Source organism: Polypterus senegalus, chromosome 11 (genome assembly GCF_016835505.1).
Source record: "Polypterus senegalus isolate Bchr_013 chromosome 11, ASM1683550v1, whole genome shotgun sequence".
Lineage (NCBI taxonomy): Eukaryota > Metazoa > Chordata > Cladistia > Polypteriformes > Polypteridae > Polypterus > Polypterus senegalus.
In genome coordinates, this window is record NC_053164.1 from 52,021,036 (window position 1) to 52,036,672 (window position 15,637).

General features: G+C 40.7%; 1 protein-coding gene across 3 annotated transcripts in view; it reads right to left on the reverse strand.

Moving 5' to 3' along the window:
* Window positions 1–4,068: 4,068 nt before the first annotated feature.
* Window positions 4,069–15,637, reverse strand: part of LOC120538969 (cytosolic purine 5'-nucleotidase-like) — a 52,974-nt gene continuing 41,405 nt past the window's right edge. For 2 of the 3 annotated variants that reach the window (XM_039768623.1, XM_039768620.1), the window contains 2 exons: window positions 12,804–12,887; window positions 4,069–6,306 (listed from right to left, as the gene is read on the reverse strand). In XM_039768623.1, the coding sequence (XP_039624557.1) occupies window positions 6,262–6,306; window positions 12,804–12,887 (129 nt within the window). In that variant the 3' untranslated portion in view covers window positions 4,069–6,261. The remainder of the gene's footprint in view (window positions 6,307–12,803; window positions 12,888–15,637) is intronic. The other variant, XM_039768622.1, reaches the window with a different exon arrangement.

Here is a 15,637-nt window from a genome sequence, read left to right on the forward strand (position 1 = left end):
ACCTAAAACTGAACACCAGCAAAACCAAGGAGCTGGTGGTGGATTTTAGGAGGCCCAGGCCCCTCATGGACCCCGTGATCGTCAGAGGCCACTGTGTGCAGAGGGTGCAGACCTGTAAATACCTGGGAGTGCAGCTGGATGATAAATTGGACTGGATTGCCATTACTGATGCTCTGTGTAAAAGAGGACAGAGCCGACTTTACTTCCTTAGAAGGCTGGCGTCTTTCAACATCTGCAATAAGATGCTACAGATGTTCTATCAGACGGTTGTGGCGAGCGCCCTCTTCTACGCGGTGGTGTGCTGGGGAGGCAGCATTAACAAGAGGGACGCCTCAAACCTGGACAAACTAATGAGGAAGGCTGGCTCTATTGTAGGCATGGAGGTGGACAGTTTGACATGCATGGCAGAGGGACAGGCGCTGAGCAGGCTCCTGTCAATCATGGAGGATCCACTGCATCCACTGAACAGGATCATCTCCTGACAGATGAGCAGCTTCAGCGACAGACTGAGGAGATCGTTCCTCCCCCACACTATGCAGCTCTTCAATTCCAACTGGGGGAGTAAATATTATCTTTATACAAAGTCATTGTCTGTTATACCTTCATTGTTATCACTCTTTAATTTAATATTGTTCTTTATCAGTATGCTGCTGCTGGAATATGTCAATTTCCCCTTGTGATTAATAAAGTATCTATCTATCTATCTATCTGTAACTTTAGTCCCGTTCAAATCGCTCAAGTGATGGTTTTATTGATTGGCACGGGACTAGTTTAGCCCGCCGTTATTTTTTACAGAAGGTAAATCGTCACCGTATTTTGTCATGAGGCGTGAATGTGCAGTCCGTGAAGAGTCCTGACAGGTATAATTATTTTATCCCACCTCCACTGCACTCGGGTCCCAATCCAGGTGGCTCATCGTGTGTTGGGTGCACCAAAGCGCTATCAGCGCCTGCTCCCAACAGTCTCAGGTAAAACTTGTCCCGTCTGAATAGGGCTACAGTCAAGTTTTTTTCAATCATGCTGGCCCCAGACATTTTTCCAGTTCCACTCTTCAAATCGGGCCCCTTGGTCTTTAGCATCCCTGTATTGTCTACATCTTCCCAGGGTGCTTTTCTTTATCAATCTCTGTTGCCCTGCTGCCCCCTTAGACATGTCACCTGGCATGACAAAGTCTGCTGCCTCTAGCCCCTGGTCTTATACTCTGACACGTCTATTTGCTCTGCGATTTCTTTCATGTTTCTCTTCCTCTTGCTTGCAGTGTTTTTATGGGACCACCCTGCCTTACTATATGTCATGTTGTCAGCAGGAAACCTCCCTCCGGGTGGGAGTCGAAGGAGATCCAGCCCTCTTTACTAAGCCTTCCTCCCTGTGTCTCTGTGGGTTTTCTTCCACATCACCAAAGACTTGCAGGTTGTGTCTAAATTGGCCCCTGTGTGTATGGACTGGCTAGCGTGTGCCTCCAGCCCCCTTTGACCCTAAATTAGATTAAGCAGGTTTGGGGTTATTATAATTGATTAGCTAGCGCCTTGTTGAATATTTAACAATTGTATTAGTAGGCTAAAGTCAAATTTAAAATGATCCACTACCCAGGCTGCTTGATGCAATCGATTGGGTTTAAGGCATGAATTCAGCTGTGAATGGGGTGCCAGCCCATCTCATGCCACACTCATTCTAACTAATGCATGGCTCTGGGAATACAATGGGAACTCACAGTATGTATTTTAAATATGAAACATTTGCATTCAGTGTGAAGGACACGGCCTTCCCTTCTCCTCTATTTTATTATGTTTGTTCATATTGTTTTATGAAATACTTGCAGTTGTCTGAGTTGTACCCGGCAGTAGTCCTGGGGAAAATTTACTCTGCTCATTCTTGCTTCAGATTCAGATGTCAGTGTGGTCATCAACATATGATTCCAAATGACACCGCACACTCAGGTGTACTTGACATCACAGTTTATAAAGCATCCTTCTGAAATGTCCTGTATTGTCATCATATTTACTACGCACATAATACAAGAAGTGCAGCAAAAGCACATTTAATGGCCTTCACGCAGGCACACCGAGAAACTGTGTGGCCGTGATTGCAACCTCTGATTTCTAGTTTCACTCTTTACTCATGAAATCACTTTGCCACTTGATAAGAAATACAGCATCCATCCATCCATCTATCCACTCTTTCCAGAAGACCGAGGTGATTGCATTAATAAGATGTTTATGGATAAGATTTTTGCAAGTCAGGAGGCGCTCTAAAGCCGTCTCTGAACCCAGAATGAACAGCCAAGAGCCAGTAAAGTTATCAAAAAAACGATTACGTTAATGCTAAAATAAAAGGCACAGGGTAGATGATTAACAAAAGAGAGGTACAAAAATAAATCAAAAGGAAACAAAACCCAGCCTGACTACCGACAGCTCGGAGGCCTCTGCTCATTTGTTTTGGGTGTTGGCCTACTCTTGTACATCTATGGGTATAAATACACAAACGCTCCTTTTTATTCCTTGTCATGACTCATCTCCCAACATGCCCCATTCTAGGCGCTGCCTGGACATAACATCTGAGGTTAGGAATGGCTTTGTAAACGCATGGGACCGTCCTTTTAGAACTTCTCCAATAAACCTGCATATTCCTGCAAGCCTAAGCCCACGAGACACACAACCCTCGAGGCTCATGCCCATTCCATATGGTTTTAGGGGGCCATGAATCGCACATTAAGCTGCACTGTCATACTGGTGGCCTTTCTTTCGTAAATTAGAAATGAACGAACCCTTGGTCCTCTCCTCATGTCTGTGCCTTAGAACAGGTAATTCCAGGCTATTCTTCTAACAACTAAGAGCTACTGATTCTTGGTAGTTATTCCTTCTTGGCTTTTCTTGTTTTTTGTCAGGTCCATGTATGGCCCTGTCCCTATCATTTATAACCTCCTGTTACTCAGGCCAGAATTGTAAAGAGGAAGTTATTTTTGTTTACCTTAATCTCTGGTTGGCATCATCACATTCTGACTGAAATGAACAATAATGGAGGAAAGGTAGTTGATAACAAACAGGGAGCTGTGGCACCACAAGCTTCTGCAACAGCTTCAGTACCCCTTGGTGCAGATGCTGCGAGTACCTCGAGCTGCAATAGGGGCATGCAAGGCCTTTCTTTCATGTAAAATGCCATCATTTGGTGTTTTGATGATAATGGAAAATGCTTTAGGGGCGGCGCAGTGGGTAGCGCCTCACAGTTAGGAGATCCGGGTTCACTTCCCGGGTCCTCCCTGCGTGGAGTTGGCATGTTCTCCCCGTGTCTTTGTGGGTTTCCTCCCACAGTCCAAAGACATGCTAAATTGTCCCTAGTGTGTGCTTGGTGTGCGGGTGTGTGTGTGTGTGTGCCCTGCCTGGGGTTTGTGTCCTGCCTTGCGTCCTGTGTTGGCTGGGATTGGCTCCAGCAGACCCCCATGACCCTGTAGTTGGGATATAGCGGGTTGGATAATGGATGGAAAATGCCTTATCAGAAGCCACACCAGAATCTCACAATAAGTGGTCAGTTCGTGTACCTAATGGATGTGGTGTACAGTTTATATCGCTGTTGTGCATCTCAATCCATTGAACGTCCATTTGTGTTGTGTGGAACATTCCACATCCATCAGGATGAAAACACTTCAGTTTCACTTGAGGGAACGTTGATGTTTCTCCATATCCTGAACACAAGGTGGGTGCGACCAAAACTGTATTTGAAGAAATGTGTTCTCGTGGCCCAGATAGACAATATGTGATCCTATCTACAGTACTGATTAAAAACTAAAGGCATTAAAAGGCAAGAAACATGAAGTCCCTGGCTTCCATGTTACCATCATTTGTTAACAGACTTCTTCATGCACAAAGGTACACATGGTCAGCTTAGAATCGCCAATCGCAAGTGACACACATCTTGAAAAATAACAGGAAGAGCATGTAAACTCCACATAATGAACAAGTGAAGGCGTCAAACACGTGATGCTCTGTCTCTGGGGTAGCAGTGCCTGCCAGCTGCACCACCGCAAAAAGATCGAGACACATAATGGCTGTAAAGAAAAGCCAAACTGCCAGGTCCAGGTAAAACATGTTATTCAAAAGTAGATTTAAGAAATATATACAATGGTAAAGAAAAACATCAGGAAATAATTTGAAAAGAGTCATAAAACACACAACTGCAGTAGACGTTTAACATTGTAAAAATATACCAATATCACTATGCACTTATAAATTCTTTAGAATCTTAGTTAGCACTTTAGGATAACTGAATACATAAAATGAGGCAGAAGCAGCTAATCTGTCACTCCTCAGATAATAATAAATGGCTCCAGACAACTCAGCCTGTCTGTGCTTATCCCACAGTAGACTTTGGAGCATTGTGCTGTTCGTTTTACACGTGCATAGCAGAGATCCAAGTCAAAAGGTCGCAAAAGTCCACACGTAAGTAAGGCCAGACAACCGACCGTCTAGGCAGGCACTTTTCAGCTGCCTCAGCAGAGGCCCCTTTACAAGTATGGCTTTAGCTGCAGTACTTGAAGTTTCATTTGATTCCTTTCTTTAATTCTGGGTATTCTAATCTTAGATTTTCTTAAAACAACTCCTTCTGTCCTTTCCTTACCATCCATGGTGCACCTGAACACACTTTTTATTTGTTGGATTAATTTCATGCACCAATTGTGCTTTACAACCAGGGTTTTTACCAACTGGAGTGCTCTCGTGGTATTTCTAATATGTTATTCGATTCTATTTTCGATATACGCACAAACACAGCACCATGTTCAAAAGAGCCCAAATCTTAACACGTAGACTGTAATGGGCTAAAGGCAGAATGTCAAGATTGGGCATAAGAATTTTAGGCATTCATGGATTTTATCATTGTTTAGTTTAATTGTTTCTGCCTTGGGAATTTAATCAATATCTTCTTTTGGGCATCATTGCCCGGGTTTAGGGTTTAATCTCAATAAACAGTGACGACCTAAATGTTAACCCAGTTTGTTTAACTCAGTAAGTGAAAGGTTAACCACATTACTTTAGAACAAATAAACCCCTTAAACGTACGCTTTATAAGGATAGTTGAGCTCAATATTTTGACTGTTCTTACGAAGAAAGCTAAAATTGTTAAAACTATTCATTCATTAGTTTTTTTCCCCTCTTAATTCACAAATGTGTTCACTTTATTATCATTCATTCAGTCAGTACATTTTTAAACCTTTCTAATTATGAGGCCCTGGAGTATTGGAGACTGTCATGCCAGCATCGGGCACAAGACAGGGCAAAATCCTAGAAGGTGTTATCGGTATCTGAAGGAGGAAAACTGGAGTAAGCAAACCTACGCTGGCATGAACTCCACATTGAAAGTTCAAGCCCAGGGTCTGTGGGGCAGCAACACTATTGATTTTTTTACTAAACACAAAAGCAACTTTTGTACAGTATGTTATGTTGAAGTTCTTGTTTTTGATGGATTCACTACTGACAAACACAGCTCTGAATAAATAATGAACAAGTCTGAAAGTCACCACTTGTGAACGTGGCTTAAAATAACTGTTAGGTGTAATGGAGGTGCACAGCTGAACTAGAGTCACAGTGAAAGTGTTAGTGTAACTGACTTTCTAGTTAGTTCATCTCAGCTTTGTAATGCTTTGAATTTAGTCATCTAATCGGTGAGCTCTCTCCAGCATAACAATTCATCGCATTTTCAAGATGCATGAGTGAGTCTGTTAAGTTCTGGAAAATATCGCTCTGTTCATCAGTCCAATTCATTTAGTAACTCCACTGACCGCAGAGGACTGGAGTCCATCCTGACAATATGAGACACAGAGCCAGAAACCAATTTGGAGAGGGTGCAAGCCCCCTGTGAAGGCATCACGAGTGGTCCTAACAAGGCAAACGTGCTGCTTACCTGCAGTGTAACTTGCCTGAGAGGCTGTAGCTGTGTTAACCAAGAATAAATGAAACATGTTTGTTGTAAACCGGGTTAAAGATTCCGCCATTTCTGATTGAGAAGAATGGCAGACTGGGTGGTAAAAGCTTGTAATTGTCTGTTTTTAGAAGTAAAATTCATACTGAAATTCATCTTCCTTAGCTGCTTGGTGATCAAATATAAGCTGAGTGTTCCACATCAATCCATAATGCCGAGGAGAAAGCCAAAAGACAAGTAAAGTAGGACTCTTTGGAAGAGGGAGGATTTCTGTTTGCCGGTCATTTTAACATTTGTGTTGTTTTTTTCAATTTGTCTTTGTCTTGACGTGCTTCCCAAAGGCACACGGCCTCATTTCTCTTCCTCACTGCTTTCTTGTTCATTTTGGTTCTGCTGCTGATTAGAAGGAGAATAAACACAAAAAGAAAGAAATGAAAATGATTATGTGTACTACTTATTTCCGTTTCCACATTTAAAACAAGATGGCAGTATGAACTTAATTCTTATTACAAATTGTGTTTTTGTACCAGATCCCATGATAATATATAATAACCTGAGTGAGGATGTGTAGCTTCATTCATCCATCCATTTCTTAACCTGCTTATCTTGGGTGGGAAGCCAGCACCTATGCTGGCAGCACTGGGTGTAGAGTAGGAAGCAATTCTGGCCACTCTCATGTGCCATCCTACACTAAGCCAGCCATTAACATAACATGCATACATTTGAAAACACAAGACACGGGGAAGACCATGCCAACTCTTCAAAAGCTGTGCCTAAGCCAACACTCAGGGCTCCCCAGCTATCAGACAGCAGTACTAATCAATATGTCCAGCCTTATTTTGTAATTTCTGATGATAGGTTTGAATTATAAGTATAAATTAAAGATTTTTTTTTTCATAAAATTATCATTTTCACCCAAACCTGCTCATCTGAAAGGACCTTTGGCATCAGGCTTGGTAGGCTGTCAGTCCTCTTTACTAGACTAACCTCTAAAAGCAGTGCTATGGCATGAACAGAAATTAGTGGTAACATTTTCTGAAAGGCCAAAAGTATCCACCCTCGTATCTATTTGTTTTATGAAACCACTTTGTCTATCTCATAGTCTTGGAAATGAAAACATATTGAGGCAGGATTGGGTACAAGGAACCAACCCTGGATGTGATGCCAGTCCAGTGCACGCACTCATCAATTTAGTGTCCTTCAGCTGCTCTAACATGCATGTCTCTGAGATGTGGAAAGAAAATGGGATGTCTGGAAAAACTAAAAAAGAAAACATTGTACATCTGTTTTACTCTGATACACTGAGTGGAGGCCCAGGAAGAAGGACAGGCATACTGGCCAGGATAATGGAAGGTTTCATACCATAATGGATAGGCCATAACAGATTGACTGGGAGAATGGTCTCACCAGGAGCAGGTCATTCCCCCACATGGCAGGTGGCCGTGTTCCTCAGGGCTAAACCTGATTAGGACACCAGCAGGGTTGAAATCTTCGGGGTCTGCCAGAGGGCGATGTTGGGTGGTGGACTGCCCTGGTTTCCGCATGACCTGGAATTGCTCCAGTTGACTGGGACAAGAGACTGGAAGCAATTCCTGGATCAGGCTTAAAAGAAAGCCTGCTGACTCATTTGGATTGAGTCAGAGTTGGATGGCAGTGGACTACATTCTTGGAGAAGGAAGGAGAGCTGTGCTTGGTGTGTTTTGTTTCTGTTATTCTTCTGGAGAAGGTGGTGGGGCTCAATTAAACCCTTTATTTGAGAGTAAAGCGGGGGCTCAGTTGTGCCCCTTGTAGTTACAACTGTTAACTGTCAGAGTGATCAAAGCAAGAACCGTGGCAGTTTTGTCTAACCTTGGTCTAAAAGAAGAAAGGCACGTCATAGGTGTTCCTCAAAGAATAATTTGTGAACATTTGTACATTTGTATTATGGCAGTATTTCTCAGGTTTTACTTTAAATTTCATTGAAACCAGATGACAGAATCTCACAGCTGGAGGCATTGCTTCTTTTCAGTACTTTTACTTAAGTTTTCTTTCCATTTGGGGGCATTGTCTGTATGGAGTTTGCTCTCTCGCTTTTCTAGTTCAAGTGGGGGGAGTGGGGCCATCTTATAAAATTGAGAAGGCAACTGTGTTGGTGTGAGCTTGATGATGTAATGTCCACTCATCCATGGTCAGTTTCTGCAGTCAGGATGCAGTCAAACTGGAAGAAGATCTGTGACTTCGGCTAAACTCCACCAGACAGTCGACCTCCACAGTCCACTGAGCTACAATGCACAGTCAGGCTAGAAAATGACCATATCCACTCATTCACAGGCTGCCATTAATGTTTGAGTGAAATATCCACACACTAGTGTGCTCCACTATATTCATGAAATCACAGCTTTGCCATTCATAACCTTTGTCACCAAAACTAAATAATCTAGATAAATAAACATATAGGTATGATGTGTGGATTTGCTTGTTCTCTCTTATATTATTCACTCAAATTAAGAACACTTTATTGGTTCTTAACTCTTAAAGAGCGGCATTTCCACTTTTATATTTGCTTCTTATATTTGTAACCAGCAGTACATTACCAATGAGGTGGAAATACAGTATTATGGAGGCCATCAGCTAACCAACCAGCTTGGTTGTAGATGCTGATTGTTGTTTTCAATGCAACAGAAAAGCATTTTTTCTTTAGTTCTAAAAATGTGGTCATTGTATAATATTATCAATTGAGTTAAATGAAAGGGTTTACTAGGAGAAATTATTAGCCTCAAACTAAGAAATGTATTGCAGTAAAAACTTGTGCCCTCCAGAATGAGACTGTGGGATGTCTGCATTAGATCTAAATTCTTCCACTAGATGGCAGCACTTTACATTTTTGTACCTTGGATTTTTAATACTGGATTTTCAAAAAAAAAAACTAAATTGTAAGAATTTTGGTTACATTACTGAACTTCACAATGGAAACAAATCTTTAGTTATAATGAGTCACATATTATAATAATCAATAATTTATAGGTGAAAGTCCTTAAGCAGGTTTAATGATTGGATATATAGATGGATGGAAATCATAGTCTTTGTCAAAAGATATGCTACATTTTATGTAATGGGTGGTATCTGTCTTTTTGGCATGTGTCAACATTTATTTTGTTTTGTTTTTTCACTGCCTTTTTTATTTTGATTGGTTAAACACTCTTTAAGAAAATAATACCTACAGCACGGGGCTACTCAATTACATCCTGGAGGGTTGCAGTGGCTGCGGGTTTTTGCTTTAACGATTTTCTTAATTAGAATTCATTTATTTACTGCTAAACCAATATTTTTTTTTTTAGTTTTAGTTAACTCGCTTGTTATGTTTCAGAACCCTTAATTGCCCATTTTAGTTTTAAAGAGCTGCATTTAGATTTAAATTGTTGCCTGTTGTATTAACTAGCCATCAGTTAATAATAAGGTGCAAATAACAAAGAAACCACCAGGGGCCTCATGTATAAACATTGCGTATGCACAAAAATGTTGCGTACGAACATTTCCACATTCAAATTGCGATGTATAAAACCTAAACTTGGCATAAAGCCATGCACATTTTCCACGTTTCCGCTCATACCCTGGTGTATGCAAGTTCTCCGCTCGGTTTTGCAGACTGGCGGCACCCAGCGTTAAAGCAATGCTACTGTTCCTGTGTGGTTTCCCTTTCTTTTTTAGATCCACATCCCTGACGTGGCTTTATAAATACACTGAAATTAACCGCATATTGTTTATTAGTGTAATGCATCTGATTTTAATTAACTTGTAACAATATAATGGTCCACAGAATGGTCAAACTATTCCAAATACCATAACTGCTTTAGCGTTGTTACTCTCACTGCACCTTCTTCTTCTTTCAGCTCCTCCCGTTAGGAGTTGCCACAGCGGATCATCTTTTTCCATATTACTCTCACTGCACCACTCAGAGCAGCTGATCGGAAAGATAATTATCATTATACAGCATCACTTTGCTGTGTACTTTGCACTTTGAGCTGCTGTTTGTATGAAAATGTGCTATATAAATAAATGTTGTTGTTGTTGTTATCAAGCATACGCTGCCTCAGCCATGCTGTCTATTGAACTGCTCTCATACAACAAACACTTCAGAGCATTTCCTGTAGGACCTCAAGTTCAGAAACAGTTTCATCCCAAGAACTATAAATGCACTCAATCAGTCCATCAAGTGCTCCTTGTAGAACTGTTTGTACTTATAAGTACAATTACCTTACTGTAAACTTGTGATAAAGTTATAATATTGCACAATCTGAGCCACTTTATAAAGCGCGTATTTACATTTATTTACATATTTACGTATTTACATATGATGACGATATCATTTTTAAGATGAAATGCAGCAAAATATGTTTATTATATTATACAGATAAAACTTTAACTTCAATTAAATAATCTATATTGTTAATAATTAAACATGTGAGGACACAATGCCGCAGTGCTAGCGAGCCGCTGGCGCTCTGTTCTCGGATTGCTCCTGCTTCGCACTGTATTCTTGCTGGTGCTGACGTGACAAGGGAAGGATAGATGGATAGAATAATTAAACATGTACTACGAAGATATTTCGATGTTCCTTAAAAGTTCTGAAGAATAGGCGTTCTAAGCTTACAGATGGCTTAATGTCTATTACAGAGCTGATTGTGTGGCGATTGGGTATTTGGAGAAAGAAAAGTAAGGACAGGAATTCGGGGTTAGTACGTTTGAAAGAGACAGTGCTGCTACAATAAAGTGTTTCATCGAAGTTCGCGCATGGCGCAACAAGCATGTTCTGTGAGACATGAACAATCACTGCGCCACCGTGTTCCCATGTTTAATAACATGCTTTAACTCCTATCATCATGAAAATGACATCACGTATTCTCAGTATTTTAATTATTCAGCGAGCTGTAATATCACGAATGTAATGGATTCTGTGTCCTGTCGGAGGAAGAGAAAGCGGAAGCACATAGTGATTCACACACATAGAGCAAAAGATCAAATACAAAACAAAGCATTTAACGTGCTACTTTAGTTACGATGGGATTTGAGAAACTAGTAAATTAAACAATTTAAAGATGAAGTTTATGATGTTCTACTTTAATGACAAAATAAACTACGCGATTAATGTGGACATTTTGAGATTAAAGTGGACATTTCATGCTTTTTTTTCTTACTGTGTGCCTCTTTTTTTTTTCTCTGTATCCTAATAAGCTTTCATATGACACTCAGATGGTGGGCTATGACTCGGCTTTTCACTGCGACTTTAATATGTGACAACTTCTTTTTTATTTCGGGCACTTTGTGTAGTTGAGCTTTCGAGTTTCTCCAACACGCAACATCACGCGATCAACTTCCTTTTGTTGTTTATACCACTGTTTAAACCAACAAATAGTACGTTTTTCTTTGCCTCCACTTGGTATTCGCTGAAATTTTGTTTTCCCTCTTGCTTTTGCCATTGCCTTTTCACAGAACACTGAGCTTAAGGGCTATTTATATTGATTTGCATATTCAAAGAGGCGTAATTCTGGGAGGAGTTGGGGTGGGGCAGCAGGCACGTGCATGTACGTTAATTTTCACGCTTACCAGGATTTATGTAGCGGAAGAACGTGGAAGTTGGCAAACGCACAGATTTATGCATCTGGATTTTTTTCTGCGTAAGCACATTTCTGCTTTTGTGCTTACGTCATGTTATAGAGTGAATTCTACGCACAGCGTTATGCATGAGGCCCCAGGTCTCCAGCTAAAGTGCCTCCATGTTTATATGTTTATATGCATCATAGAGTATTTGTGTTGAAGGATGAATGAAGGACCAATAGGTACAAATCTCTTCCTGACCACAAAACATGAATAATGTTCTCAGAAAATGAAAGATCTTTGAGCCTCATGTGAACAAAGTGGTAAAGTTATGTTTTTACCAATTAAGAAATATTTGCCAAGGTCAGGGCTGCATTATAATTTGAAGGCACTGAAAGGATTATTCATCCTTTTTTCACATCTCATCTTGATTATCGCAATGCCATATTTGCTATATTGAACATCTTGTCTCTTGCTCAGCTTCATGTGGTGTAGAATGCTGCAACCAGACATCTTACTAGATCACATTTCTTTAATTTTAGCATTACCTCATTGGCTTCCAATTCACTATAAATTAATTGAAAACTTTTATTGAATACTTTTAAGGCTTTGCATGGTTTTGCTCACATTTGTTTTATAGAATTTCTGACACTGTATCAAACAATGAGACCCCTAAGGCTGTCAGACCAAGGCCTACTTGTTGTTCCAAAGTCTAGACTAAAGACTGAAGGTGACAAAGCATATTCTGCGATGGCCTCTAGACTTTGGAACAGCTTACCATTGAACATTAGATCAGCTGATTTTATAGGAATTTTTAAGTCACATTTTTATCACATAGCACTTCTTAATGTACATGCTTCTTAATTTTTATCTGCTTGTGGGATGACTTGTTAGCTGTGATATTAATTTTGTTAGGTGATTATATTTTATGGCTTTTAATAATTTTATCTGCTGTTGTAATTTAATTTTATTTCTACTTATTTAATTTTTTAGAGTTTTTATTTATTTTATTTTGTGTTTTCCACATTCTATGTGAAGAACTTTGTGCTGCCTGGATTGAAAAGTGCTATACAAGTAAAGTTATTATTATTATTTAAGCTCTACAATGCATTAAGAGTTAAAGCAATGTAATAAATATAAAGTTTCATTATCTGCTAAGTCGAGCTTTTAGTTACGAAACTGACTGGAATGAAAACCTGCAGCCACTGTGGCCCTCCAGGACTGTAATTAAGGACCCCTGCTATAGCATATGGCAGCTTCCAAAGTATAGTATTGCCATTACCAAGCCTTATAAGTTTTACCCCCTGACCCTTTTTTACCTCTGCTGCAAGACAGACTATGTGATCGGTTGGAGTCATGGTTAAGTCCAAAGGGAAGTGGTCAACAGTAGACTCATGTGGCATCTGAAAATCACAAAAAAGGACAAGAGTGAGAGAACACATTACCTTTTCTGTGTCTGAAGCATTTCCTTTAGAGATACAATAGAAATATCAGCTACATCATTTATTCATTTTTCTGATCCCATTTCTACCATTTTATGGTCACACCACTTTATTTGACCCCTGTTAGGGATTACTCATTTTCACAATTTAAGCTATTGATTTTCACAATCCTTTAACTCCAATATAAGATTACACTGGGTCAGGCCTCGGGCATAAGGTACAAACCAACCTTACACAGTCTACAAAAGGCACTTTCACAAATGGCTACTGGGAAGTTGGCAGTTATTGTAACTGGCTTGTCTTGGATTTCTAAGGGAAACAGGAAGACCTGGAGAAAACGTATGCAGACTCAGTGAGAACCTTCTGGTATGCAGCGAGCACACAAAAGCATTTCAACCATAACCATATTAACCACACATGTAAGCTATGATTACTCAATCAAACATTTATTTTTCCTGCATATTCTTCATTTCACTGCATCACTGTTTTTTCAAGAACTGTGATTTATGGGTTTCAAAGATACTGCTAAAGTCCGCATACTTCTAGATTGCCTATTGACTTTAAAAGATATGCTACAGCTGTATCAATGTTACGTCTAAAATGAATTCAGGAAATGAATAGCTATGTACACTTCAGATTAAGTCAGTGAGCTGCATATCTCAGGTTTCTAAATTCTAAACAATGTTACTTTAAGATCAAACGTGTGTGGCAATGACTTTTGGAATCTGTCGATTCAGTTGAATTCTTTCTATGTACTCTGTCCCACTTAGTATAACATACAGTCATTATTATCTACGTCTTAAGCCTTTTGACCATGTTCTGTCATTTTCAACAAAAGAATAGGCTCTAGCTTTACGCAAACCTAAAGTGAGATAAGATGGATTCTGTAAAAGAACAGCTGAATGGATTTATGGGTATTTGTTTTGAAAACAAAATACATTTTGACATCCATTTTCTAAACTCTTTTTCTATACCAGAGTTAAATGTATATTGTATCTGTATTAGCAATACTGACTGTAAAGTTGAACTAATCATGGATGGGAAGACATTTCACTCCCACTTGCTCATTCATTTCACGTCAGTTTAATGTCCTCAGTTAGCCCAATACACATAATTGTGAGATGAGAGTGATCACCACAGTAGCTGGGGAAAATTTACATGAACTTGACAAGAATGAGTACTCTGCATAGGCTTGGAAATTAGCTCAGGTCCCTGCAGTAATAAGACATTAGCACGAACAACTGTGTCAGTCCTTGGATATGTGATCGAGTACAATATATTAATACTTATATTACTCTATGCAGGCTTTTTGAAGGAGATGACCATTTAAGCTACTGTCCTGACACAAGACTTCACATTTCATATTTGGGTGTATTGATCAATTTGCTTTATTGATCAGCAGGTTCAGAGCTGTGGAGAGTGTGGAGGACTGCCGGCTTCAGACTCCGGTCCTCCCCCCCAGGCCGCCAGGAGGAGCTCTCCCGACAGCAGGATCGTGCCCTGACTTCCAGCAGGGCATCATGGACCTTGGAGTGTTTATACACAGCTCTGCTGGATACCTTGGAGGCCGCTGTAGGGGGGCCCGTGGGCTTATCTGTGCCCTATAACCCTGGAGTACGTCACGGTCACGTGACAGGAAGAAACGACGTGCTCCCGGGTTGAAGAAAAGGACTGTTTACCTTGACCCGGAAGGAATAAGGAACTGTGGACTGATTGGGCAGGAACACCTCCGGGTCAGGGTGTATAAAAGGACTCTGGGAAAACCCAGACGGTGAGCTGAGCTGGGAGGTAGGAGGGCGAAGTGTCTGGGCGAGGAGGAGAGATTACTGTGTTTATTTGGTTGTTAATTAAATATATGAGTAGTGTGGAGGGTGCTTGGTGCACTGTGCTAAAGAATAATAAAGAATATTGGACTTTTATCCAGTGTCTTGCGTGGTACCTGAGGGTTCAAGGGAGCACTAGCGCCCCCTACTGCCACAAGAGCTAGCGTACATTCCAGCAGCAACAGCCACTGGGTAAATATTTCAGTTGTACATGGGAAATTCGGGCCTGAACTAACACAAACACACATACTTGTCTATATCTATTGTAAGTAACACAGGTCTTAACATTTATTGTGGGGAGAAACTGTGACGGATGGCCAGGGCCATTACCCAGCTGGGATGCCAGCTGGGTGGAAGGATTGAGGGAGAGAGCACATTTGGGGCATTATCTTCTCCGGGACGCCAGAGGGCAACTCTGCTGGTTTGCTGCAGCACCACAGATTCCAACAGGGCCTTGTTGGGTTTCATGGGTGCCTCCAGGGGGTGCTGCAGGTATTGCTGAGCCCTTTGTGGCAGCGCTTCCACCACACCCAGAAGTGATGCTGGAAGAAGGTTGTGGAGCACCTGGAGCACTTCCGGGTGCCGTATGAAAGGAGCCAGCTGCCACTGTGAGTTTATATCCTTGTTTTTTATGTTTCTACTGCTGTTTGTATCTGAATTTCTCCATGGGGTTAACAAGGTCTAATCTGATCTAATCTAATCACAGCCTCTTCACTGGATCCTAACACAGACACTGAGAGTCACCTGCCAACATAGTGACCCCAGAACAAAAATGTCATCCTTAATATCAGCAAAATCAAGGAGTTAGTTACAGACTTCAGAAAGCAAACCATATTCCATCTGCCTAGAGGGGGATGCTGTTGACAGCGTGTTCAGCTTGAAATTTCT